Raw genomic sequence first — 26,497 nt, forward strand, 5'->3', positions numbered from 1 at the left:
TTAAACTATTTGGATACGCATTGTACAATTTCACAGGATTTTTCTAAATTTTAAGATTAAAAGTTAAAATGTAAAATTTCAAAAAAAATTTAAAATTTAAAATTTGATATGTGAAATGTGAAATTTTGAATTTTGAATTTTAAATTTTAAATTTTAAATTTAAAAAAAATAAATTTAAAATTTAAAGTTTAAAATTTGAAATTTAAAATTTAAAGTTTAAACTTTGAAATTTAAAATTAAAATTTGAAATTTAAAATTTAAAATTTAAAATTTAAAGTTTAAAAAATAAATTTAAAATTTAAAGTTTAAAATTTGAAATTTGAACTATGAGATTTGAAATTTAAAGTTTGAAATTTAAAATTTAAAATTTAAAATTTAAAATTTAAAATTTAAAATTTAAAATTTAAAATTTTAATTTAAAATTTTATATTGAAATTTAAAATTTAGAATTTTAAATTTTAAATTTTAAATTTAAAATTTGAAATTTAAAGTTTGAAATTTAAAATTTAAAATTTAAAATTTAAAATTTTAATTTAAAATTTCAAATGTGATATTTCAAATTTCAAATTTTAAATTTTAAATTTTAAATTTTAAATCTATGTTGAAATTTAAAATCTATATTGAAATTTAAAATCTATATTGAAATTTAAAATTTTATGTTGAAATTTAAAAGTTAGAACATGATGCATTTTTTTGAATAAAGGAGCTCAAGAATGGTGAAAGTTTTTTTCCTTTGGTTAGAGTGGATTATACTTTTACTCTATTTTTTGGAGTATAGTTTAACTATACTCCAAAAATTACGTTACTTTTTTCCTCCCAAATGCTTCATAGGATATTTTTTCTACCGCCGTAGCATAGTTTAACTATGCTACATTTTTCAGAGTATCCAAACGGGGCCTAAATAAGCAGGACTTTATTGGAGTTGATGTAGCCTATTCTTTGGCTGATACTAGTTAACCTAAAAACCAAAACCAAAAAAGAAAAAAAAGAGTTAAGGACAAACTAGGAAAAAGAAAAAAGGTTAGGAACCATTGATGCAATTAACCTAATAATAATATAAGATGGTATTTAATTTTTATGAGGTAAGTATATATATAGTACATTTTTGTATATATAACCCAATTGCACAAATGTAAAATTGCATGGTAACCCAGTTAATTAAGTTGGTTTATTTACATGTCTGTTCCTAAAACCTTCGCTTTTTACGCATATGCGCTTTTAGGGGCATCTAAATACACACTTATTTTTTGAATAATGCTATATATTCATATAAAATGTGGATGATGATGTAAATTAGATAGTATAATGCACAAGAATATTTAATTCATGGATAGATGCTAATCACAGTTGCTAGATGATTCACAACACCAATTCATAGGAACGGAAACGGTTGAATACCGTCGGATTTTTGACAAAACCATATCCGCATTCATATTTTCCTTCGGATGCGGATATGTGTCAGATCGATGTTATATTTTCATTGCCATTCCCGTTAAAAAGGGATTCCGATTCAAATATGAGTTCGATTTGTATTTGGATGTTATTCAGATAATTATAAATACTAATATGCAATTCAGCTAATAATAATAAATACTAATATGCAAATATAAATATGAACGAATAAAACACACAATACAATTAAAGGTTCACACTCGTGTTTAAACAATGTATGTCTATACTTTATTCAATAAAATCTATTATTTTAACAAATACAAATGTAATTTTAATATGAAATTTATAGTAAAATAAACGAAGGACACGTTAGAAAAACACTCTTAACTCTCTACAAAATATATTAACATCCTCTTTAATTTGTTTTCTACAGGGGTGAAAACGGTTGAATATGTTCGCATTCATATTTTCTTTTTATTTTTTTCGGATGTGAATTCGAATACAAATTTATGTCTAGTACTAAATTTTGACATCCATATTCGCATCCCGTCAAATCCGCTATCGAATTCGATCGGAGTTTATCGTAACCACTTTCACCCTTGCCCATTCATTATTTCAAATTCAGAGCAACAGTACAATCCTTTACAGGCAATCTTAGCTATGCTAAACCCTAATTTGATTATCCTAACCTGAGATAGTAATATAACGATCACTTTTGCTCTCTCTCTTTTTCCATTGTCTCTCTTTTGGTTGACATCATTTTAAAACAAAAAAAAAAAGAAAAAACACCAAACAAAATAATGTTTAGTTTAGCTGGTATTGCAATTGAAAACAATAGTTTTACATTATTAAGAGAAAGCTATACAACTTATATTTAGATTTGTTTAGGGCATCAAAATGCACCTAGCCATGGCAAAATTTATATATTTTGTTACATACATTTTATAAATAACAAACTGTTGGTGTAAATATTCAAAAAATAGAGATTAGCTACAAAATAATTTAAAAAATATCAACGAGTCAATCAAGCCGAGGCACGGATATCTCGCTCTCTTTAAGGAGATTCAAGCCCTCTGCGGTTGGCAAAGCCTTTGAACCGATGCAGCAGAGCACCGACTTGTCCCCTCCAGGATACAACGGCTCAACCCTCGTCGTGTGGCTTCACCAACTCTGCACAAGTAGATGAGCCCAAAGCTCCACCAAAAGAAACACCTTTCTTTAACCTTCTCTCTCTCAAGTAGAATAGAAATAGCTTTGTTGTCTTTGTTTTTGTTGTGTTAAAGTGAAAAGAGAAGCCTCTTTATATAGGTTTCAAAAGTATAGGTTACAAAAGTATTAAATAGCTAAAATGTTTCACAATTTGGTGTGAGTATGCATAGGTTTCACGATGAATGCGAGATGTAACTTGCACCTCATTACGAATGTGAGGTTATCACAATTCGCATTGAATACAAGTTAAGTGAATGCATCAATCTTCATGCAAGAGTTATAAAACTTAAAATTCACATTTAATAATAAAATGTAACAACACAAACTAATATAGTACAAAATGCCCAACTAAGTCCTCTAGTTAGGGTTTATATATGTTTCATGTAGGTTGAAGCACATGATGAGTTATTAATTTATTGTGTATAGTACACAATTAAATTATTCTTGGAGAAGATTATGGTAGTTAAGCACATTGTTAGATCGATATCCGCTTTATTAGTTTAGTAAAATTATGATTCGTCGTCGAAGATTTAATTAACTAATAATTAACTTTGAAGCTGGTTGTCTATGGACATTAATTATATATGTCCAGCTATAAATTGGTTTATATATATGATTGTATGTTTTGTAATCTTCTTTTGATTTTGTTAAGGAAAATTAACCAATAATTAATCATAAAATGGTTAAGGTGTTGGAGAGAAGTACATATAAATACAGCTTGCAAATTTTTATTAGAGGAAAGAATAAATGTAGAAAGATGCATCTAAACTATTCATTTTGGCATAATAGGCCCCTCTCCTCGATTAGAGTTATTAATTGAATAGTCATTTTGATCGCATATTTTGCACATAATTTACATAACTTTAAAGTACAAAAGAAATTCTACTTTTTTCTCTTCTGTTGGCTTAAAGGGATCAGCATCCTACCCTGCGATGGAGGCGGGGTTGAGCCGAGTAACAATTAGAGTCTGTGAGCTACAGCAGAGGCCGAGTTGAGCCGAGTCACAAATCGAAACCCACAGACACCGCGTTTGTATATTTTATTCTTATTGAAGCCGGTATCGGAGTTTATCCTAACCAATTTCTATGACGCCCCAACTTCCCGGGGATCACCCATCCTAGGACTACTCCCGCCCTAGCATTCTTAACTCTCTTAACCTCTTAAGCCTATCCACCACCTAAAATATTTAAGTCGGGTTAAGAGTTTTAACCCTATTATATCTTATATACAGAACTATTTGAAATCTCACATTCCCCTCCCTTTAAGCCCTAATGTCCTCATCAGACTTAGACTCATAAGTATCAGACAATATGAGACTCATTTCGCTAGCCTAAACCAATCTTATGGGAATCTGTGCTGCACTCACAATAGTCAATAGTCTGAGAGTCTCGCTCGCCCAGCTGTATAATTCTAGCTCGGCCGAGACTCATCGCATACTTCTGGCTGGTAATTGACTATGATACCAACTGTGACGCATCAACTTCTCAAGGGGTCACTCATCCTAGGATTACTCCCGTACTAGTACGCTTAACTCTTTTAACCTCCTTAGCCTAGCCACCATTCAAAATACTTAAGTCAGATTAAAAATTTTAGCCCCATTATATCTTATATATAGGACTATTTGAGATCTCACACTTTCACTCTTAGGAATGTTTCTAAAATAAAAGAGTTAATTGCACCAATATTGGCCCCTAATCTTTAACCTTTTTTTTTTTTTTTTGGATCCTCAAACTTTTCTTTTTTAAAAAAAAAACTCTTTGCAATCAGATCCTTGACCTTTAGGATTAATATCACAATTGGTTTCTAAGTTAATTTTATCAATTTCCTCTCTTTAACCCCCTCACATATTCTCCTGTATCTGTATTAACAACCACCTCGACAACGCATACAATATAGTAGTATCTTTTGGAGCCTCTCTCTCTCTCTTTCTCTCTCTATACATATATATAGGCATAAACTGATACCGACTTTTCAAAATTTGATAACTTCTACTTCATTAACAACTATTTATGAATCGTTTTTTCTATTATAGACTCCTAGCTATATACCTACGATACCGACTTTTTAAAATTTGGTAACTTTAACTTCATTAACAATTACTTATGAATCGTTTTGTATATAGGCCCCTCACTATATACCTACCATACGAGTACACGCATGTGTTAATTTGTTCATATAAACCTCAGACAAGTGTACTAATTCATTAATAAGTGACAACCTGTACTTCAACTCCTCACCACACAGAGTACAAATAATTTTAGTTGTTCTCCAGCTCAGTAGTAACATCTACAAGTACTCTCCAGCTCATATATCCATTCTCTCATTTATTTGCTATATATATATATATATATAATTGAGCTAGAATATTTTTAAAAGTATCACCCCATTGATGCTTTTAGATTTCTAGCCCTTGGATCTACAACTTGATTACTAATAGCCATTGGATCAAATACTATTCCACCTACCACTACCTACCACCACCTACCACCATCATCACAACCTTACATTCCTCCATCCAATGGTTAAAAATTCAAAAGCACCACCTCATTGGTGCTTTTGAGAGTATTCTAGCTCAACTCTCTCTCTCTCTCTCTCTCTCTCTATATATATATATATATATATATATATATTAAACATATATTTTAGACTATATTATATAAAACGCTTCTGTTAAAACCTGATTTTTCACTTTTCTTTCCTGCCATTTAAAAACATATACTTTGCTCTCTTGTAAAATGAAAAATATTCACTTCGCCCCCTGCCGTTAGTAATCCTTTAGGACTTCGTTTATAAAATATTATTATATATTTTTTATGCCAAAAATATCCTTAACCTTCTCTCCTATGAACATGATGAGGGGCAAAATGGTGAGGGACAAAATGATCATTTTATCGTCACAGTTCACACCGTACTCTTCTGTGAACATTTTTTAGTTTACAAGGGGGCAAAGTGTAGGTTTTTAAATGACAAGAGGGAAAAGTGAAAAATCAGGTTTTGATATGGGGTTTTATGTAATTTAGCCTTTATTTTATTATGAAATTAATGAGTGAAAGATGAGTAGCAACAAAGTACTAGAAAGATCAATAAATGAGCTCATTGAAAAGTTTCTTCTTTGTGATATCAGGCCTATTGAAGGGTGTTGAGGGAGAGATTTATTTAGAGAGACAAAATAGACTCAAAATGCCAAAGATATATTTAGAACTATGTGCTTATTTATATAGGGTTAGAAAATAAATTTTCTTTGGTAAATACGTACAGAATTTAGAAAATAAATTTTCTTTGGTAAATACGTACAGAATTTATTTAAGTTATGGACAATTTTGATTCGACTATTCTGATCTTTCAATTTGCTAGATTTGTGTCGATCAACGATATTAATTTTAACTTCAAAATTTAAGCTAGTTGCTTACTTTAATAAATTTATAGTTGCAAAATTTGCATGAAATATACTAATTAAATCTATAAAATTAAACAACAGATTCAAGTTTTGAGGTCAATCTATAAAAATAAATAAATTTCCATATTTTGAAATTTTAAAGAGCTAAATATGGTAATTAAAACTTTATGTGGATAAATCTAAATTTTAAAACTTTACAGGAACATATATGAAATTGTCCCTTTAATTAATTTTTCAAATTTGATGTCTACGGGCCTACCTCAAATGTCACATTAAAAATTTAACTCATCAACTGTACTGGAAAAAATCTTTTGAATACTTGTAACATTTCTCTATCAATAATTATAAGGTGTGGACCATGGTTTGGTCACTACTAATGAAATGACCTCACCACAATTTTGGGAATTATTTTGTAGCATACCTTTCATGATTAATTGCCAACTACTATCAATAAGTAGCCATCCAATGGATTTGCTCAACTAGAAGAATCAAAATATATTACATAATATTAATATTATTTACATGATGAAAAGTCCACATTCTAATTACATAATATTATGCATGAAAAGAGAGGGAGGGAGAGATAATTATTACCCTTTTTAAGCATCATGTGGAGTTATTATATGTTTGTTAGTAAGAAGGGAAAAAGGAAAAACTTCAAAATAGCTTTTTTGTGGTTTAGCATCAATTTTTCTTTAGTAATATGTTTTTTTTTTTTTCGTCAGTTCTTTCGTTAATTTTTTATTAAAATATATGAAAGAAACTAAAGATACCCTCATATATATATATATATATAATATATATATATATATAATATTATATATATATATATATAAATATATATCTTCTGAAATTTTTATGCTAGTATCTTATGCTTTTAATTTTGTTATTGGTTTAACGAAAAAAAATTAACGGAAAGAATAAGAGAAAGAGAAAAACGAAAATATTGAATACTAAAATAGTACACTCTAAACTACAAGATGCTTAAGTAAAAAAATGTTGGACCACAAGGAGGAGTATTTGAAATTTTTTCGAAGAAAAAAGACATAGATTTCTCGATTGAAATTGCAGAAAATATTTTGTTAGTTTCCACGTAATATTGAGTTCCACATATCGCAATGATCTCGATTACGATATATTATCTACGATTCGACCGAAAAATACCAGAAGTATATTCATATATATTTTCACCCTAACTCTATTTTGTTTATTAGAGTTAGATGAACCTCAATACCAAACAGACTCATAATCAACAAACTTCTTAGATGAAATACTAAAAATTTATTGTATTTAAGCTAAAGAATTTTGAAAAATAATGGTTTGAAAGAGCTCAAATTCTCCTCTCTAGGTTGGTTCAACTTCCACATGTTGAGGACAATATAAAAATCTTATTTCATTGTTTTTTTTTTCCTCTATTTTTTCAGTGGTCTAGTAAGATGCATCTCACTAAAATTTTGCTCCATTCAAAAAAGTGAAAATAGTTTTCTCCTACCCCCTCCATTCAAAATAAAAAGACTCTTTTTCCCTCTCCAAAAATATACTAGCCACATAATTGATATAATATAAAATATTTCATCTCTAGGACTATCAGAATGTCACAAACTGCAGCGATAAGTCGAAAACATTTTAATTACACTAACCACAACAATCACAAGATATATTATAAATTTTTTGGGCCTATTTAGCATTTAAAAATTAATTGCATTTAGACCCAAATTAATTCAAAGTTCCTACCATTAAATCACATTTCCATGCAATGTATGACAAAAGGAATGTCCCAACATAGGACTCAAACTAGGGCATGTTTTAATTAATACGCAAAATCTTATTCGTCGCGTCTTATTTGTTCACTCAAGTTTAAAATAGTAATTGACAAAATTAGAAGGATGATTAAATATAATTATTATCTGAAAATAAGATAAATTACCGGACAAAACACACTTCTCAAGTCAATGTATAATAGTACTTGTTCGTAAATCATTATTCTATCCATAAATCGCATTAATCGTAAAATCAATTCCTTTAAACCTCCGCAGCTCAATGTTCAGCACAAAGTAGGATTCAGAACCGATCGAGTACCTACCAACTGCTCTAAAAGGTGATAAATATAAAATTTTAAGGCATAAAATACTTACAATATTAAATGATTCTGCTGACAATGAGCGGCGGAATTAACCTGTGGATTGTAGGAAACTCGCTCTGCATCCACTTATTAGGGTGAGAACACTACATCATGTTGTGGGCTAGATCCGAATCTGAGAACCAGTAGATGCCGGAATATTCCTCCTGCCCACAAATGCGTGAACTCTCCCTGCACTATCCCCCATCTCGCGATTTGGTCCCTGTACTTCTCACTATTTATATTGATAAATTTTCTTTTTTATGCTTCTCGTTTTATAATTGAATCCGTATTCGTATTCGTATTCGTATTCGTTTAACATCTAATTCATATTCAAGTCTGATTATACTAGATATGAATTTGAAGTTTAGTATCTGTATCCATATCGCGATTCAGTACAAAAATATGGAGATGGATGTGGATGGAGTGCTATCCGAGATCCATATCCGACCGATTTCCATCCCTCCGGATCCGCCTAGGGATGTCAGCGGATCGGATTCGGGACAGGTTTTTAAAAATTCGAATCCGAACCCGATTCCAAATCCGAAACTTGAAGCCCAACCAGAAAATTCTAATCCGAAATAATCATTTCTCTTTTCAATATTTAAAAATATATTTAAATTTAAATTTTTACAACATCAAATTTTATATACATATTATATATAATGTAAAATAAATTCGGATTCGGGTCGGGTTTAAGTTTGAATCGAATACAATTAAAATTTATATCCGAATCTATATTTATCATATTTTTACTTTTATATATTTAAAATCATATTTCTTTAGTACCGAATAAAGTCGCTCCGCTCGAATTCAAATTTTGATAAAATTTCGACGTGGGTATCTATCGAAATCTCTAGATCCGCCGAGGGAGGGTACGTGGCGTGATTTGCATGCATGCAATGCATGATGGCATCATGATATATATGAGGATGGGATGATGATGGCGATGGTGATGATGAGGGGGTAATGTATCATGACGCGATCAGTGGGCGCGGATCTCGAGGGGCCACGTGGGGGCCCGAGGGTGGTGGAGGAAGGACAAAAAGGAAGACACGCACCGGGCACCTAACCACGTGGCCGGTCGTTTTCTCTCGCTCCCCATTCCGCCATTTGCGGTGGAGATCGTGGAGATTGGGGATTGGTCCCTAAATTTGATTCATTTGGGGATCCGGGGTTTTTCACCACAATATGAGAAAACATCAAATATCACCCCTATAATTTCATACTTTTTTATTTTAATACTTTATAGTTTAAAATGTATTAATTTAGTGTCCTATAATTTTATTTTTATCTTTTTATTATCGATTTCACTAATTTTTTTTATTGAATCGGTGATAAAGTTAAAACTAAAGAATATTAAAGTGAATATTCGATAAATCTAGGTGAGATACCTGAAGTTTTTTCTATATAATTTAATAAAATATTAACGAAAAAATAAAAATAAAACCACATTACACTAACTTAATACACTTTAAACCACAGGATACTAAAGTGAGAAAATACGAAACCACATAGGTGGTATTTGAAGTTTATCCTATTTAGAATAATAATTAGGCTAAATTTTTAAAAAAAAATTGAAAATACTTATTTTTTTTCTTTTTTTCTAACTTTTAAAAAGCTGCATTTACTTGCTTAATATTTTAAGTTGTTGCATTTAAACCCCCTTTGTCAGGGTTCCATCATTATTCCGTCTATTTTGTATAATTTATACCAAAAAAATATCCTTCGAAATAACAGAATATATTAAAAAAAAAATTTTGTATAGAAGAAGTAAGGATAAACTGATTATTTTGCCTTCTCCATTAATATTGTATTTCTTAAAAATATTTTTGAAATTTTAAAGAGCTAAAATATAGATTTTTGAAAATCAGCAAGGGAAAAAAAAAAAAGAAGTATTTACAGAAAATTTTTTTGTAATTTAGCCTAATAATTAAGTGGGCAGATCCCTAACGACGTCTTATTGAAAAAACTGTGATTTTAACCTTCGATTTTTTAGGTATTTTTTAATAGTAAAATTTTTAAAAATAATTAAATTTTAAGGGAAAGGATTATAAATTTTTGATAGCGGTAAAAGTGACGCGTGGCGACTAGTTGGGTCTTCTTAAGGAGGCGTCTTTGGGGAGCTCGCTACTTAGTTTTTTTTTTTTTTTACAAGTGCAGTTTAATAATTGGCCTTTTTGCATAAAAAATCCACTTATTTTGGACTTTTGCAAAATCGGGTCACTTTTTTCGTTTTTGCAGATTCGGTCCGTTTTTTCAGTAAACTGACCAAAATACCCTTATTACTTTTTNTTCGTATCGAATGATTCTGTTGACAATGAGCGGCGGGATTAACATGTGGATTGTAGGGAACTCGCTCTGCATCCACTTATTAGGGTGAGAACACTACATCATGTTGTGGGCTAGATCCGAATCCGAGAACCAGCATATGCCGGAATATTCCTCCTGCCCACAAATGCATGAACTCTCCCTGTACTATCCCCATCTCGCGATTTGGTCCCTGTACTTCTCACTATTTATATTGCTAAATTTTCTTTTTTATGCTTCTCCGTTTTATAATTGAATCCGTATTCGTATTCGTATTCGTATTCGTATTCGTATTCGTTTAACATCTAATTCATATTCAAGTCTGATTATACTAGATATGAATTTGAAGTTTAGTATCTGTATCCGTATCGCGATTCGGTACAAAAATATGGAGATGGATGTGGATGGAGTGCTATTCGAGATCCATATCCGACCGATTTCCATCCCTCCGGATCCGCCTAGGAATGTCGGCGGGGCGGATTCGGGACAGGTTTTCAAAAATTCGAATCCGAACCCGATTCAAAACCCGAAACTTGAAGCCGAACCAGAAAATCCGAATCCGAAATAATCATTTCTCTTTTCAATATTTTAAAATGTATTTATATTAAATTTAAATTTTTACAATACAAATTCAAATATAACATCAAATTTTATATACATATTATATATAATATAAAATAAATTTAGATTCGGTTCGGATTCGGGTTTAGATTGGATGCAGTCAAAATTTTGATAAAATTTACTATCGAATAAATCTGCTTTGTTCGGATTTAATTTTTGATAAAATTTTGATATGGGTATCTATCGAAATCTCTAGATCCGCCGAGGGAGGGTACGTGGCGTGATTTGCATGCATGCAATGCATTATGGCATCATGATATATATATGAGGATGGGATGATGATGGTGATGGCGATGGTGATGATGAGGGGGTAATGTATCATGACGCGATCAGTGGGCGCTGATCTCGAGGGGCCACGTGGGGGCCCGACGGTGGTGGAGGAAGGACAAAAAGGAAGACGCGCACCGGGCACCTAACCACGTGGCCGGTCGTTTTCTCTCGCTCCCCATTTCCGCCATTTGCGGTGGAGATCGTGGAGATTGGGGATTTATCCCTAAATTTGATTCATTTGGGGATACGGGGGTTTTTCACCACAATATTTAGAAGAGAAAACATCAAATACCACCCCTATAATTTCATACTTTTTTACTTTAGTACTTTATAGTTTAAAGTGTATTAATTTAGTGTCCTATAGTTTCATTTTTATCTTTTTATTATTAATTTCACTAATTTTTTCTATTAAATCAGTGATAAAGTTAAAACTAAAAAATACTAAAGTGAATATTCGATAAATCTATGTGGGATACCTAAAGTTTTTTGTATATAATTTAACGAAATATTAACGGAAAAATAGACGAAAAAATAAAAATAAAACCACAGTACGGTAACTTAATACACTTTAAACCACACAGGATAGTGAAGTAAGAAAATACGAAACCACATAGGTGGTATTTGAAGTTTATCCTATTTAGAATAATAATTAGGCTAAATTTTTTTTAAAAAAATTGAGAATACTTTTTTTTCTTTTTTTCTAACTTTTAAAAAGCTGCATTTACTCGCTTAATATTTTAAGTTGTTGCATTTAGACCCCCTTTGTCAGGGTTCAATCATTATTTCGTCTCTTTTGTATAATTTATACCAAAAAATATCCTTCGAAATAACAGAATATATTAAAAATTATTTTTTTTATGGAAGAAGTAAGGATAAACTGATTATTTTGCCTTCTCCATTAATATTGTATTTCTTAAAAATATTTTTGAAATTTTAAGGAGCTAAAATATAGATTTTTGAAAATCAGGAAGGAAAAATAAAAAAGAAGTATTTACAGAAAATTTTTTTGTAATTTAGCCTAATAATTAAGTGGGCAGATCCCTAACGACGTCTTATTGAAAAAAACTGTGATTTTAACCTTCGATTTTTTAGGTATTTTTTAATACTAAAATTTTTAAAAATAATTAAATTTTAAGGAAAAGGATTATAATTTTTTGATAGAGATAAAAGTGGCATGTGGCGACGAGTTGGGGCTGCTTAACGAGGTGTCTTTGGGGAGCTCTCTACTGTAGTTTTTTTTTTTACAAGTAGTTTAATAATATGGTGACAAAAATGCTATTTTGATAATATAAAAANCAGCCTCTTCCTCCGCCGCGCCGCCGACAGCGACGACGACCGCGGCGGCGGACGAGGGGCTCGGCGACGGAGACGACGGTGACGGCGGCCATGGGGCCGCCGCCGCCATGGCCGTGGGCTCGGCGACGGCGACGGAGACGACGGTGGGGGTGGACTCGGCGGCAGCGACGGGGGAAAGGAGGAGGGGTCGTGGGCGGTGGAGAGGAGGGTGAGGAGGGAGGCAACGGTGAAGAAGGAGGGTGAGGAGGGAGGAGACCATCCGATCCGCCTCTTTTTTTTCGGCGAGAAAAAAAAAAACGACAGAAAGGAAGAGGAGAGAGAAAGAGGAAAGAGAAAAAGTAATAAGAGTATTTTGGTCAGTTTGCTGAAAAAGCGGACCGAATCTGCAAAAACGAAAAAGATGGCCCGGTTTTGCAAAAGTCCAAAATAAGTGGATTTTTTATGCAAATTGGCCTTTAATAATATGGTGATAAAAATACTATTTTGATAATATAAAATATTTAAAAAGTCTAGAATTGCTTATAATTTTTTCTTTTAATGTTTTAAAATTATGGTTGCTATTGCCAATGTAAAAACATGCAACTACATGTTTTTTTTATGGCAATTAGTAATTTTATAGTAGAAAGAAGAAAAGATTGAAAGTGTTTTTAAAATTTTTAAATATTTTATGTTACACATCCTCAGAAAATAAAATTTTTATTGATCGAATACAAAGAATTATAATGATTGGGAATTATAATGGTTCCTGCTTGAATTCTTCGCTCGGATTGAAACAGGCCGAACTTGGATAATTTGGACTCGATCATCTTGCGATTGATAGTTGAAGCGCCCTAAAAACTCAAGATGCTTGATCTCACAAGATAATTGAAATTTCAGAAAGACGAATTGTCGATACCGCTACCGCCGAAACTATTGTTATTAAATCAACAGATACTACTGCTATCAAAATTCAGTTCATAGGTACTATTGAAATTTTGTTTCTAAGTACTTCAAATACTCTAAATCATTTCGGTTCCTAAACATTTCAAATATTCTAAATTATGTTTAACGATATAGAGTCGACTAAAAAGTTTTATCATCAGGTATGACTTATGAGTACGAAGATGATTATGCTCGTAATGATATTATAGCTGGACTCGCCCAAACACATATTTTTCCGTAATTTATGATAAAAGCACCACTTTAATGCTATAGATATAGGTAATATAAAACATCTAAAGCTTCGTTTGGAATTACGAAAAGATTGTGTTACATGCAGCAAAAAAGTACGATAAAAAAATACTCTATTTATTTTCGTACGTAATATTACGTGCCGCATATCGCGATGAATCGATTACGATATATTTTCTGCAGTCCCACCGGAGAACGCAAAAGCATATCCCTATATACTTTTACCTCAACTCTATTTTATCTAATAGTGTCAAATAGGTCTCATACCAAACTAAGCCTAAAAGCGCTTTTAATTTTCTCTCTTTTTTAGCTAAGAGTTGGTCACCTCACAAAATTTCAAAACTTTAAGATAGAAATAAAATTATGTATTTTATTTGTGGTGTTAAAAAAAAAAAAAAAAGGTCATTGGGTATATTTTAATTTAATATTTCTCACGATAGCTCAGCTCGAATAACGCTTTATCAATCAACATTACACCCTACAGCAAAATCAACTGGTCAAAAGAGTCCATTGGTTCCACCACAAGGCTTGGAACCTCACACCATGTTGGAGAAATGCACTTTGTATATATGGTCTAGGATGTGGCAAGCAAAACCCCAAGGGTAGGATGTGTGATTCACATGATCTGAAGTGTCGTAATAATAAATCGTATGATCGTAGCTTTACCTTCGGTCGAAATTTAAACTTTATAAAATAGCACGGCCGATGTCAGTCACTGATATAAAGAAGTGAAGAAAAAAAGAGCAGAATATTAACACATCTCTCGTTCCTTCAATTTTAAGATTATTTACTTCATGTCAAACAAACAGTAAAATTAGAAAAACTTTAATTTCACGACTATAAAAATAAATAGCTAAAAAATAGATAATTTTAATCTAAACTCTAATTCATCGAAAAGTTTATTTCAACTCAAACTTCAATTTCGAAAGTGAAACAAATACAAAAGTAGGTAACACTAAAATCTGAGCCTCAAATTTAAGCTCACAAAGTGAGGCACAAGGATACACAAGACTAGTAGTTGCTTTTGATAGATTGCAAAATTGTCTTTATGTCAAAATGAAAAACACAACAAGAAAGAGGTGATGTCAAAAGCTATACACCAAGCAATTAATGCAATCAGTTGAACCACAAACCAAACCAACCAAATTGCAATTGCATGATGCAAGGAAAAGGACATAACAGTTGCAACTTTGATGAGGCTCCACCCGCAGCGACGCCGTATAATAACAACTCTACTAAAATAATACTTTATAAAAAATTTTCGAAAAGCCAAAAAATATTTATATTGCCTATCTATTTAGACTTAGGGTGTGTTTGGATCGAATTATTCTGACAAGATTACAGACAATTCTGTCAGAATTACTGTGTTTGGTTCATCCGGTGTGTAATCGGGTCGATAATGTAGCATTACAAATGGTGCAGGATTACACAAAAAATATTAACGAAAGGGGGTGTTTATCTTGGATTACTGAAAGCTGGTAATACTGCATATTATGTAAAATGATAATTTTACCCTTCTAACTCCTGAAATTCTTTCAATACGTCATTTTAAAAATTTTAATTTAAAATTTTAAATTGTCAACTTTTAAATTTTAATTTTTAATTTTCAAATTTAAATTTTTAATTTTAAATTTTTAAATTTTTAAACTTCAATTTTAATTTTAAATTTAAATTTAGATTTTAAATTTCAAATTCTAAATTTTAAATTTAAATTTAAATTTAAATTTTTAAATTTCAAATTTGAAATTTCAAAATTTTTAATTTTTAATTTTNTTCAGATTTCAAATTTTAAATTTTAAAATTTAAAATTAAAATTTGTATTTTAGATTCAGAATTTTAAATTTAGATTTTTAATTTTTAATTTTATCTTTATATTTATATTTAAATTTTTGATTTTAAATTTATAAATTTCATAGTTATATTTCAAATTAAAATATTAAATTTATATTTTTGTTCAAATTTAAAATTTAAATTTTTAAAAAAATTAAATTATTGAAAATAAAACTTAGTAAAAAAATATTATTTGTAAATAGTAGAAAAAAAGTTTGCAAAATATGGCTTAGGGTAATTTTGGAATAGACTATACTTTATTGTCTAGATTACTAAATTTTATAAACAAAACCAAATATAGTAATACTATAAACACTGTAATCCAGCATTACATTACTGTATTAAACCAAACACGCTAATGTAATATCAGTAGTAATCTCATTTAGAAATCCAAGGTATCTGAATATATTGAAATACTCTGTAATATTACATAACTTGAACCAAACGCGCTCTTAGTTTGATATTGAAGTCCATCTGACACTCTTAAATAAAAGGGAAAACTTCAAAAACCCTCCCTGTGGTTTCACACTTTTTCAATTTAGTACCCTGTGGTTTAAGGTGTATCAAGTTAGTACCCTGTGGTTTCTCATTTTATCACTTTAGTACCATGTGGTTTAAAGTGTATCAAGTTAGTATCTTGTGGTTTTGCACTTTATCACTTTAGTACCCTCTGGTTTCACACTTTATCACTTTAGTACCCTGTGATTTAAGAAACCACAGGGTACTAACTTGATACAAAATTAAAACCACAGGGTAATAAAGTGATAAAGTGCAAAACCACAGGGTACTAACTTGATACACTTTAAACCACAGGGTACTTAAGTGATAAAGTGAGAAATCACAGTGTACTAACTTGATACATTTTAAACCACAGAGTACTAAAGTGAAAAAAATTGAAACCACAAGAGAGTTTTTTGAAGTTTTTCCTAAAAGTAAAATAGAGTTGGAATAAAAGCATATCGACCGTAGAAAATATATCGTAATCGGCTCATCGCGATATGCGGAACAGAATATTTTTCCATTGTGCTTTCTCACCGCACGTAACGCACTCTCCCCGCAATCCCCAACGAAACCTTTGTAATAAGGGAATTGATTTTATCAAAATCAGTTTAGATATTTATCATGTAGCAGATACGTTGTATTTAGTTATGATTTGTATTTAGTTATGATTTGGATATTGTTTGCTCTCAAAATATCAAAAATAACTTTGGCAATGTTAATTTTCTATAATCCTTAGTTACATACTTATTTTGCTATCTCTTAATTGTTTTTTTTTTTTTTTTTTTTGAGAAATAGGTAGCACGCTACCCGCTTCGTTTATTTTATTTAGAAATAAACTTAGTTGGAAATGTGAATCAATTAGGATTCGAACTTGGGTCTCGGGTACCAACCATCGAGTCCTTTGCCTCTTAGCTGGAAATGCTATCTCTTAATTGTTGTTCCATTTTAGATCACCTTTTATTACAATAGATTAAAAAAAAAAAATTGCACAAGTGCCATAAATCAACTCAAAATACACATGGGTGAAATATAAAAACCAATGTAGCTATTTATAAAAGGATTGAAAATTTTGAGGGCTTGTTTGATTTGAAGGATTTGAAATTTGGAATAGAAATTGGAATGATCTATTTTTATTATTACAGTGCGCTTTGAGAAATTGACATTCCGATTTTTATTTCAGGTGAATTCGAATTCCCTAAAATGATTCTCACCTCTACGGTGGGAATCAACTTTGATTCTGAAAAAAAAAAAAAAAAAAACTCTTTTTTTCACTAATAATTATTCAAATTTAATATTAATCCATATTTAATTTTAGAATAAATTACAATTTTATATTTAAATTTAAATTATGGATTCAAAATTTAATCCTTAATTTTTAAGTTCGAATTTAATTCTAAATAAAAGCCTTGATATTAGAATTTAGTTCTAAATTTAAATTTTTGACTTAGAACTTGAATTTGAATTATAAATTCAATTTTGGATTACGGATTTAGACAATATATTTAAATATTAATTAAATTTTGATTTTTTTTTTAATTTCAAATTGCATAGTATTTTGATTTTGATTCTTTATATGACCCAAACAAATTAGGAGTTTTCATCATTTTCTTCTCGATTCCGGTTCAAACATATTTCAATTTTGAATTTGATTTTCATTATGAGCCGAACATGTTCTAAGAGTTTTTAAAGTACGAAACGCTCTATTATGAATAACTGTAGCTGAAAATAGGAATGGAAATAAAGTAAGAAAAATGAATCATGAAAGTGTGTGGTTAGATATAATGTAGTTATCCAAAAGTGTGATTCTAAACTAATCACATTGAAAAGTGTGATTCTAAACTAATCACATTAATTGAACCAAATTAATCACTTTAATAACTAGAAAACAACCCACTTCTAGAAATTTTGACTTCCCCTGCAGGGTATGTGTAGATGTAGTCTAAGTTCCTGAAACTGAAACTTTCACACTTTCACACTTTCGCAATTCCGTATACTCATCTCCTACCAAACACTTGGTATTAGAAGATAAGCTCAAAAAGAAAAGAAAAAAAAAAAAATCTGAGTGTAAGATGCGATTAATATCTCTGGTCATATCCATGCATTTATGAGCACTTAATGCTTTAAGTGTCCATAAACACCGATCGTAACTATCATGACACTAAAATATCTATTTAGTGATGACGCAACTCAAGAATCTCTATTTTTCTCAAAGTTAGCAAATATTATATCAAATAAAGTGTGAGAAAAGTTTAAAAAGTGTATTTAGAAATTAATATATAGTATAGTCAAAAAATAAATAAATATGTCATGTCAGCATATGTCAACACACGTATTTTATCAATAGAACGCGTCGGTATGGCAAGGTGTACGATAATACAGATATTTTGTCGACGGCACACGCCCTACAATTAAGGAGGAGTTTAGTTCAACATAAATATAAATGCTTTGCAGTTGAAAACGCATACAGTTGAAAATACAGTAATTATAATTACATGCATCTTATTTGATTTAGTGTAATAAAAACAGTAGCTATAAATATTTTGTTTGGTTGAGAAGAAGAGCATTTACAAATTTTTTATATGGGTTGGTAAGATTACCCATGTAAAAAGGAAAAGAAAAAAAAAATCTATTAAAAAATTATTAGAGATACTATAAACTAATCTAGAGCTAGAAACTGCGGCCAATTTGAACTTAGTTTCAATTACTACGATTAAACCTCCTGGTAGATTTACAACTGTAGTAGCTATAAACTCAAATGCATCAAACCAAATGCTAAATTTAGATCTGCATGTAATACAATTGCAGCTATGTATAACCAAATAGTCTAAGTGCATACAAAGAGCGTTTGTACCGCAACACGCAAATCCTCGACTCAAAGTGCAGGTATTTGAAATGAAACCCTACACCCTACAAGAACTACACATCTCATTTGAATAAATAGATCGAATAATCGCGCATAATTTGTACATGCATACATACAACAAAAGGGGCACTCACTATTTCTGGGAATGTTTTCTTTCACAAATCACAACATGATCACAAACTAGCTACATAACTAAAAAGGGAACAAACAAGAAGGCACATAACAAATTGAGAAACCCTAGTTCTCTCCTTTTGTTTACTCTGTGTAACTTGATATCATATATCCCCATGCAAAAGGAGGAACCACCCTCTTGAAAAAAACAGGAGCAATGTCCTCTTTGCATGAGAACTTAAACCGGACGAAGGCGACTCAAGCCGCGCCGTCGAGGAGGCTCTCGCGGCTGCCCAACGGGCTCCCCCACGCCCGCTCCTTCCACATCCGCTCAACCTGCTCAAAGGTCAGGCCCTTCGTCTCCGGCACGAAGAGGAGCACGAAGACGAAAGCGAGCACGGCCACCCCGGCGATGATTAGAAACGTCGCCGCCGTCCCCAGCACCGCCACGACGGAAAGGAAGATCTGCGCGACGATCAGGTTCGAGACCCAGTTGACGGTCGCGGACATCCCCCCGCACACCCCGCGGTACGCTTCGGGGTAGATCTCTGAGTTCACCGCCCACGGGACGGGCCCCATGCCGGGCGAGAAGGCGGCGATGTATAAAGCCAGGCCGGCCACCGCGAACCACCCGAGGCGGTTCCCGCACGCGGTGGAGGTGTGTAGAGCAGCCGAGCCACATAAGGCGGACGTGAGATCGGAGGATTGGAGGAAGAAGGCTGCGGAGAGGATGAGGAGGGAGAGCGTGACGCCGGAGAGGCTGGTGAGGGCGAGGCGGCGGCGGCCGCAGCGGTCTATGAGAAGTATGCCGACGACAGTGCCCACAGCGTTCATGGCCGCGACGATGAGGGAGAGGAGGAGGGCGAGCTGGTTGGAGGAGAAGCCCGCCATCTGGACGATCGTCGGGCTGTAGTACATGACCGTGTTGATCCCCGTGAATTGCTGGAACGCCTGCGACATGGATGAATTCATCTCAATGATTCTTTCAACCTTGTTATATGGAAAATTGCTAGGATTTCCCCAAAGTTTCATCATCAATGAAATCTCAGTAGCTTCCGAAGTTGGAATGGTGGTGTGAAGTGGTTTTACTTCAGCGCCAATTTAATGACGAAAAAATATGCAATTGGTTATGTTTACCATGAATGTTGCACTAAAATTTAGGCATTATCTATCCATTTGCAACAGGTTTCCTTTCGCCAATTCTAGAATTGTGTGTATAGGTCAGAAATTGCAAGAAAAGCTATAGTTTACGTATGCGAGTTTTTCTTATTTGATGAATTGAGCAAATGTGCACAAAGCGATTTAATAGAATGTTGGACAATTTTTAACTTACCTGAAGGCCGGCTCCTGCGAAAAATGCGAGCCTTATTTCCTTTGACCGGAACACATCGAGATAACTGACCGATTTCTTGGACCGATCATCGAGAGAGGAAACAGCAAGAAGATCGATCTCCTCCTCTAACCGGTCGGGGTCGTAGATCTTCGAGAGGACCTCGATAGCCCTAGCTTTCTCATTCTATACGCGAAGGAAAAGGTCAGAATGAGAGAATGAACTTCAAATGTGATAGCGCAAAGAGATATTCATTCGAAAGTAACAGTAAGCAACCTTCCTGTAGAGCCAGCGAGGTGATTCAGGAAGAAAGAGCATCAGAATGAATTGTATGATTGCTGGTATCGCAGCGACTCCAAGCATCCAACGCCACGTCCCAGAAACCTGTCAAAGAGACATAGTTTATGTGATGGGTACGCATTGTACAGGGTAACTCGACCAAAGTCTATGTAGTCAAAGATAAAAACATAAAATCAACTTATTACACTTAAGTATTCCTGCAAAGACGACAACTTAGAAATGGACACAACTTCGCTGTGAAAATTGGTGATGTAGTGTAACCACAATTGGACATTACGGTTATATGCGATAAGCTGAAGCACGACTGAGAAACGAGAGGACCTATAAAGATTTATAGACAAACATAAACTACTAAATGTTTTGATTCTTAAGTTTGAATCATCTCGAGCTAATTACGTAATCCCAAGAATCTTATTATTTTTTAACAGCATGTGAAACAAATTTAACAATATTCAACCCTTCAATCCCCGCCCAGGTAATGCAGAACAAGGTCTACTTAAATTTCCACGCCAACAATCACCTTAAATTCTCAAAGCATTGACATTTGTCTTACTTCAGCATAAATGCAGTTTAGTCATTTCACACTTTCTTCTTTTTTTCCTTTTTTTTTCCTTTTTTTTTGAGAAAAAGGTAGTCAATAGGCATAGTAATAAAAAAATATATATTTACTGTAATAAAAACAAAAAAAAAAATTGTATACAGAACTATCTCCAAAACAATACAATTACAAACAAAATTGCGCTATCCAAAGCACTCAAAGATAATGAGAATAATGCGTATATTTATAAGGAAAAGGATCTAGCATTTTCACCGAGTGTTCAAAATCACCACTCACCAATACCAGGTAGCTGGTAAAGTGCCCCAGACATCCATTGCTGCTGTTGAGCGGAAGGTCAAACTTTCTTCATTGACATACAATTAGGGCTATAATATTAACTATCACCCACAACAATGTTAATGGTACCAAATTAAGATCAATTTAAGGATTTCGAAAAAAAGAAAAACAATGTAACTTCCCATGAATTTTGGATAATATTATCCGTATGTCTAGAATGCATTGTTACAAATCAATTCAGAACTACTTTCGGTGCTTTTAACTAAATAATAAACAGCTTCCATTTGTTTAGATGCTAATGCTCGTCAGTTCGTGTCAGGAATGCAACTTGGAATACTGATTACTGATGCTCCTTAAAACATTTGCAATGAAAAGGTCTTTTAAGCATTAACACGTCAAAGTATAGACGAAGTTGTAATACATGAAGCAACTTCAAATTGACTCGAGCTTTTTAATTTTCCTGGGCTTCAAGAGTTGGGACATACGATTTATTTATCTAATTGGTTGAGGAAATTGCAGAATAAATATTAGACCAGTATCACTTGCAATCGATAGGATAATTCCTCGCCATTTGTCATTGTCGCAAGATAGAGATCCTGAGCCAACCAAATAGCGTATAATATATATGTCTAAGAGAAAACTTCGATGTCAATTCGGAGAATAAATTAAACAGATTGATCAGGGTTGAATGAACAAACAGTCATATATTTTATGTTGGTTCAGCATTGAATGGGGAAAAGGAGATACGAGTTTTTTTACCTCAGTGAAAGCAAGATTTACAAGGTAAGAGAGGAACTGCCCGCCGGTGATCATGAGCACATTAGTAGCCACTAACCCTCCTCTAATTTCCGAAGGTGCAGCTTCTGCGATATAAACTGGGGCCGTAACTGACGCTATTCCCACCCCCAAACCGACGAGGAGTCTCCCAAGAATGAGAACATATGGGTCAGGTGCGGCACACATGATAAGCGATCCAACAGTGAAGACCACATCAGCAAGAAGGGTAGCCTTCTTGCGCCCATAAGCATCATTTACCCATCCACCCCCCGCGGCCCCGATCATGGCTCCAACTAATGCCATACTTACAATTGTTTCCTGGGAAGTATTATAACCTTTAATTACTTCGAATTCAGAAAACTGTGTCAACATCGGTTAAATTCTAACATTCTCGTTCAAATAAGAAAATTCTGCCAAGTAACAGAATTTTCATTTAGATTACACAATATTACATTAAAAAAGTTAATCATACCGTTACTTTTAGTCAAAGAGATAATTAATTTAAACATACTGCGAGGTTAGGTAGTAAATCAGAATTATTAAACTTCAGGTATCCATTTCAAATTGCGTCACAGCTCAAATAATGTCTGCAAGTATTTATTCAACATATAAACATCTGAGAACTCTGAAAGGGAGACGGAAATGTACTTGTAAGACATAATTGTCATTGACTGCCTTAAAATCATCGCGGATATATAGAAGTGCTCCAGATATCACACCTGAAGATCAAGAATCCATCACCGAAAAAAAGTTACTTCGACGAATTTACCCTCTGAGGGATTTTGTAGTTAATTGTTCTCAATGAAAAAAATTACATGACATCATGTGAAACTAGTAATTGTAAAAATCTCGTGACAGGCTAAATACAGGACAACATTTTTAACGAATAAATCATCACCAATCGCTATGTTAATTCTGACAAAACAGTGAACCAAACAGATCAAAGAGAAAAAAATAAAGACTAAAAAAGAGAGCGAAAAGTTAAGCACTTTTATTTTATAAGAACTGAAATACTGATCAGAAAGCAACATGAATTCGGTCCAGAACAGATATCCGGAAATCGAAACATGCTAGGTTTGAAACCTTCTTAATAGGTATGCAAATAAGAATCAGATATTAGGCCCGCATTTATTACTAGTATATAAAATGTAGCAAATATAGTTGTCCAGAATATTGTAGGGATGAGATATATTGATCTATTTCCAGATAAAAAACCTAAAATGATATCAATATCTGGATAAGTGTATCCAAATATAGAAAACAAAGCCAGATTCATGCCAGATAAGTGAATCTTAATTCCATTTCCAGCAAAACTAGGATCAAGAAATTGAATTGAAAAAATTGACATCCTACTAACTTTCACACAGAATCAAACATAACCCAGAAGTAAATTGAAGTAACTTTTTTAGAGTTTCAAATTTTACTGTGTTATACGATTAAACTCGGTAAAGTTCCAAGTTTTACTGTGTTATATAAATCATAAGGCAAACTCAGAAAAATTAGTTTCCGCCTACTTTCGGAGATGGCAAAAGACGATAACAGTTCAATTAGATGCAACATGAATATATTTAGAGAACAAATACTGCATATAAATCAATTACAAACAAAAGTAAACGTTGTTAAGCCCTTCATTTGCATCAACATTTGACAAAAAGAATATACATGTAATTCCACTCAAAATTCGAACTTCAGCGCAATTTTTTACTACAAGAACGAAGATTTGTACCTGTATCATACCCAAAAAGCAACCCACCGATCCCCGCGGTAACTGTGAGCCCTAGCACATACCCATTACTGAAGAAGGACATGTCCCTCTTTGCTGGGGAATCCAAAATCCCCGAACTCCCTGGCATCGAGAAATCGATCGTCATCTTCTCCCTTTCGCCCAATCCAATAAATTCAGCTAAAAAATCCTAGCTTTTTAAGAACCCTAGTGCCGAAATCGTATCAAACTTGCCCCAAATTCTACCAATTTGAAGAGAAATCGAACCACAAAAATTTGTAGCTTCCTTAAAAGTAGGAATTCGAAAGCGGTTTGACCAACTTCTTTTCCAACTCTTCCTCAAAAATCCAACCCTTTTACGAACCCTAATGCTCAAATCGCATCAAATTCGAGCCAAATTCTACGAATTTCAACCGAAAAACGGCTCCTCCTCCAAAAACCCTAAATTGGAAAGTAGTATTAGATTCGGGAAACGAAATCGAGCTAAAAAAATTTCTAGCTTCGTCGAAAATACGACTTCAAAAGCGCTTATAATCAACTCCGTTTCCAACTTTCCTTCTCCTTTTATCTACCTCAAAAATACCAAAAAATTCGACCTCTTTAAGAACCAAAGAGCCCAAAACGCATCAAATTCGCCCCAAATTCTACCAAATTGAAGCGAAAAATTGCCCAAAATCGGAAGGAAGGATCGGATTTGGGAAACAAAATCCAACTTTTCCTCTCTCCCCTTTTTTTCCGCTCGATTTAATTTAATTTTCTTACTAAACGCGTGAGAGAGAAACATGAGAAAAAGAGGAGGGAGCGCTAAATATATAATGGAGACGAGAGTGTTATATACACTCCCATTTTTCGATGGCCTTTTTTTTTGGTAAAATTGCACTTCGAGGACGTAAAGTTTCACTATATTCAACTAGGTTCTAAAACTCTTAATTTGATCTCATTTTAGTCCCTAGAAGCTATTGCTTTAATTGTCCAATTTTAAATTTTTTTTAGAAAACGGTAACATACTACGGCTTTGTTCATTAAAAAAAAATTACGGACTACTTGGTTTCTCAAAAAAATGTGAAAAAAAATAATTCAATTTAAAAAAGTTTTCCATAGAAACTTTTTTTTCAGCTTTTCCTCCATTTGGTTTAAAAAAATATTTTAAAAAAAGGTTTATAGATTTTATAGAAAATTAGTGTTTATGTTTTTATAAAAAAATAAAAATGCTATTTTTTATAAAATTTAGGAAAAGTTTTTAAAAAATTTTCTACACCAATCACCACGTTCTTTGTCACGTAGGAGTCGTTTGCTTAGATGTAATTACAATTGCAGTATAGTTAGAGATGCATACAGTTAAAAATGTAGCAATTATAACTACATGCATCCTGTTTGGTTAAATGTAGTAAAAAGCACTGCAACTATAAATAAGTTGTTTGGTTGCATGCAATTGAGAAATGATTTTTAAAATTTTATTATTTTATATATATGATGATAAAATTACCTCCAATATATATATATAGTTTAAAAATTAATTAGGAAGGTAGGCTTACTTTTTGCTTAAAGTTATTCTCTCCAACTAATGTAGTTGGAACTGCGGTTAATTTAAGTATAATTCCAACTGCTGCAGTTGGGCATCCTTCTGCAGTTCCTACTGTAGCAATTGGAGTTCAATTATATCAAATAAAACATTGAATTTATATTTGCATATAATTATAATTGCAGTACAGTTGTAACTACATATAACCATATAACCAAATAGCTTTTTATGTTAGAAGTGTAAAAATATGACGTAGGATATTGGAATTAAAATATACGATAGAATAAATAATCAATAAATATATATAATGCATAAGTATATAGATCACTGGATGTAAGCAACAGTCTATTTTTCTTGGGTGAATTTGATTTGCACTATTCTTTTAAGATTCTCGGCAATCCAACAAAATTATTATATATAGAGAGAGAGAGAGAGTTGGGCTAAAAATGCAATCGGTAGTAAACAGACTCTATTGCCATTCATTTATTTTTGATGATGGAGCCTCTAAATCAACAATCGGTATCGTTAAACATGATCTATACTTGTGAGACCACAGGTAGTCCTATATGTAAGATATAATAGAGTTAAAACTCTTAATCCAGTTTAAGTATCTTGGATGGTGGTTAGGTCCAAGAGGTTAAGAAAATTAAGCGTGTTGGATGGAAGTAGTTCTAGAATGGGTAACCCCCTGGAAAGTTGGAGCATCACAATTAGTATCAGAGCCAAAAGTATGAGATGAGTCTCGGCTGAGTCAGCATTGTACAGTGGGGAGAGCGAAACTCTCATGCTGTTGACTATAGTGGGTGAAGTGCAACTCATCACAAGATCGGTTTAGCCTAGCTAGACGAGTCTCACATCGCCTAATACTTGTGAGTTTGAACTTGACGAGGACGTCAGGTCTTAAGGAAGGGAGAATGTGAG

At 32.6% G+C, this 26,497-nt stretch overlaps 1 protein-coding gene across 2 annotated transcripts; it reads right to left on the reverse strand.

Annotated features, from left to right (window-relative positions):
- LOC109726496 (inositol transporter 1) lies at nucleotides 18,985-24,845 on the reverse strand. Of its 2 annotated transcripts, XM_020256108.1 has the most exons (6): nucleotides 24,058-24,845; nucleotides 22,980-23,050; nucleotides 22,314-22,649; nucleotides 20,696-20,803; nucleotides 20,423-20,605; nucleotides 18,985-20,040 (listed from the first exon to the last, which is right to left on the reverse strand). In XM_020256108.1, the coding sequence occupies exons 1-6, from the start codon at nucleotides 24,200-24,202 to the stop codon at nucleotides 19,348-19,350; spliced, it is 1,536 nt and encodes a 511-aa protein (XP_020111697.1). In that variant the 5' UTR covers nucleotides 24,203-24,845; the 3' UTR covers nucleotides 18,985-19,347. The 2 variants fall into 2 exon arrangements, with proteins under 2 accessions (XP_020111697.1, XP_020111698.1); XM_020256109.1 differs by lacking the exon at nucleotides 22,980-23,050 and having other exon boundaries at nucleotides 24,058-24,191.

This window comes from Ananas comosus, linkage group 21 (genome assembly GCF_001540865.1).
Source record: "Ananas comosus cultivar F153 linkage group 21, ASM154086v1, whole genome shotgun sequence".
Taxonomy (NCBI): domain Eukaryota; kingdom Viridiplantae; phylum Streptophyta; class Magnoliopsida; order Poales; family Bromeliaceae; genus Ananas; species Ananas comosus.

Excerpts from the sequence above, each read along its gene's own strand:
- LOC109726496 (XM_020256108.1), bottom strand. The coding sequence starts at position 24,202 with ATGACGATCGATTTCTCGATGCCAGGGAGTTCGGGGATTTTGGATTCC. Across the intron at positions 23,051-24,057 it reads GCTTTTTGGGTATGATACAG|GTGTGATATCTGGAGCACTT; the intron begins GTACAAATCTTC and ends CTTGATCTTCAG. Across the intron at positions 20,606-20,695 it reads CTCGCTGGCTCTACAGGAAG|AATGAGAAAGCTAGGGCTAT; the intron begins GTTGCTTACTGT and ends CTTCGCGTATAG.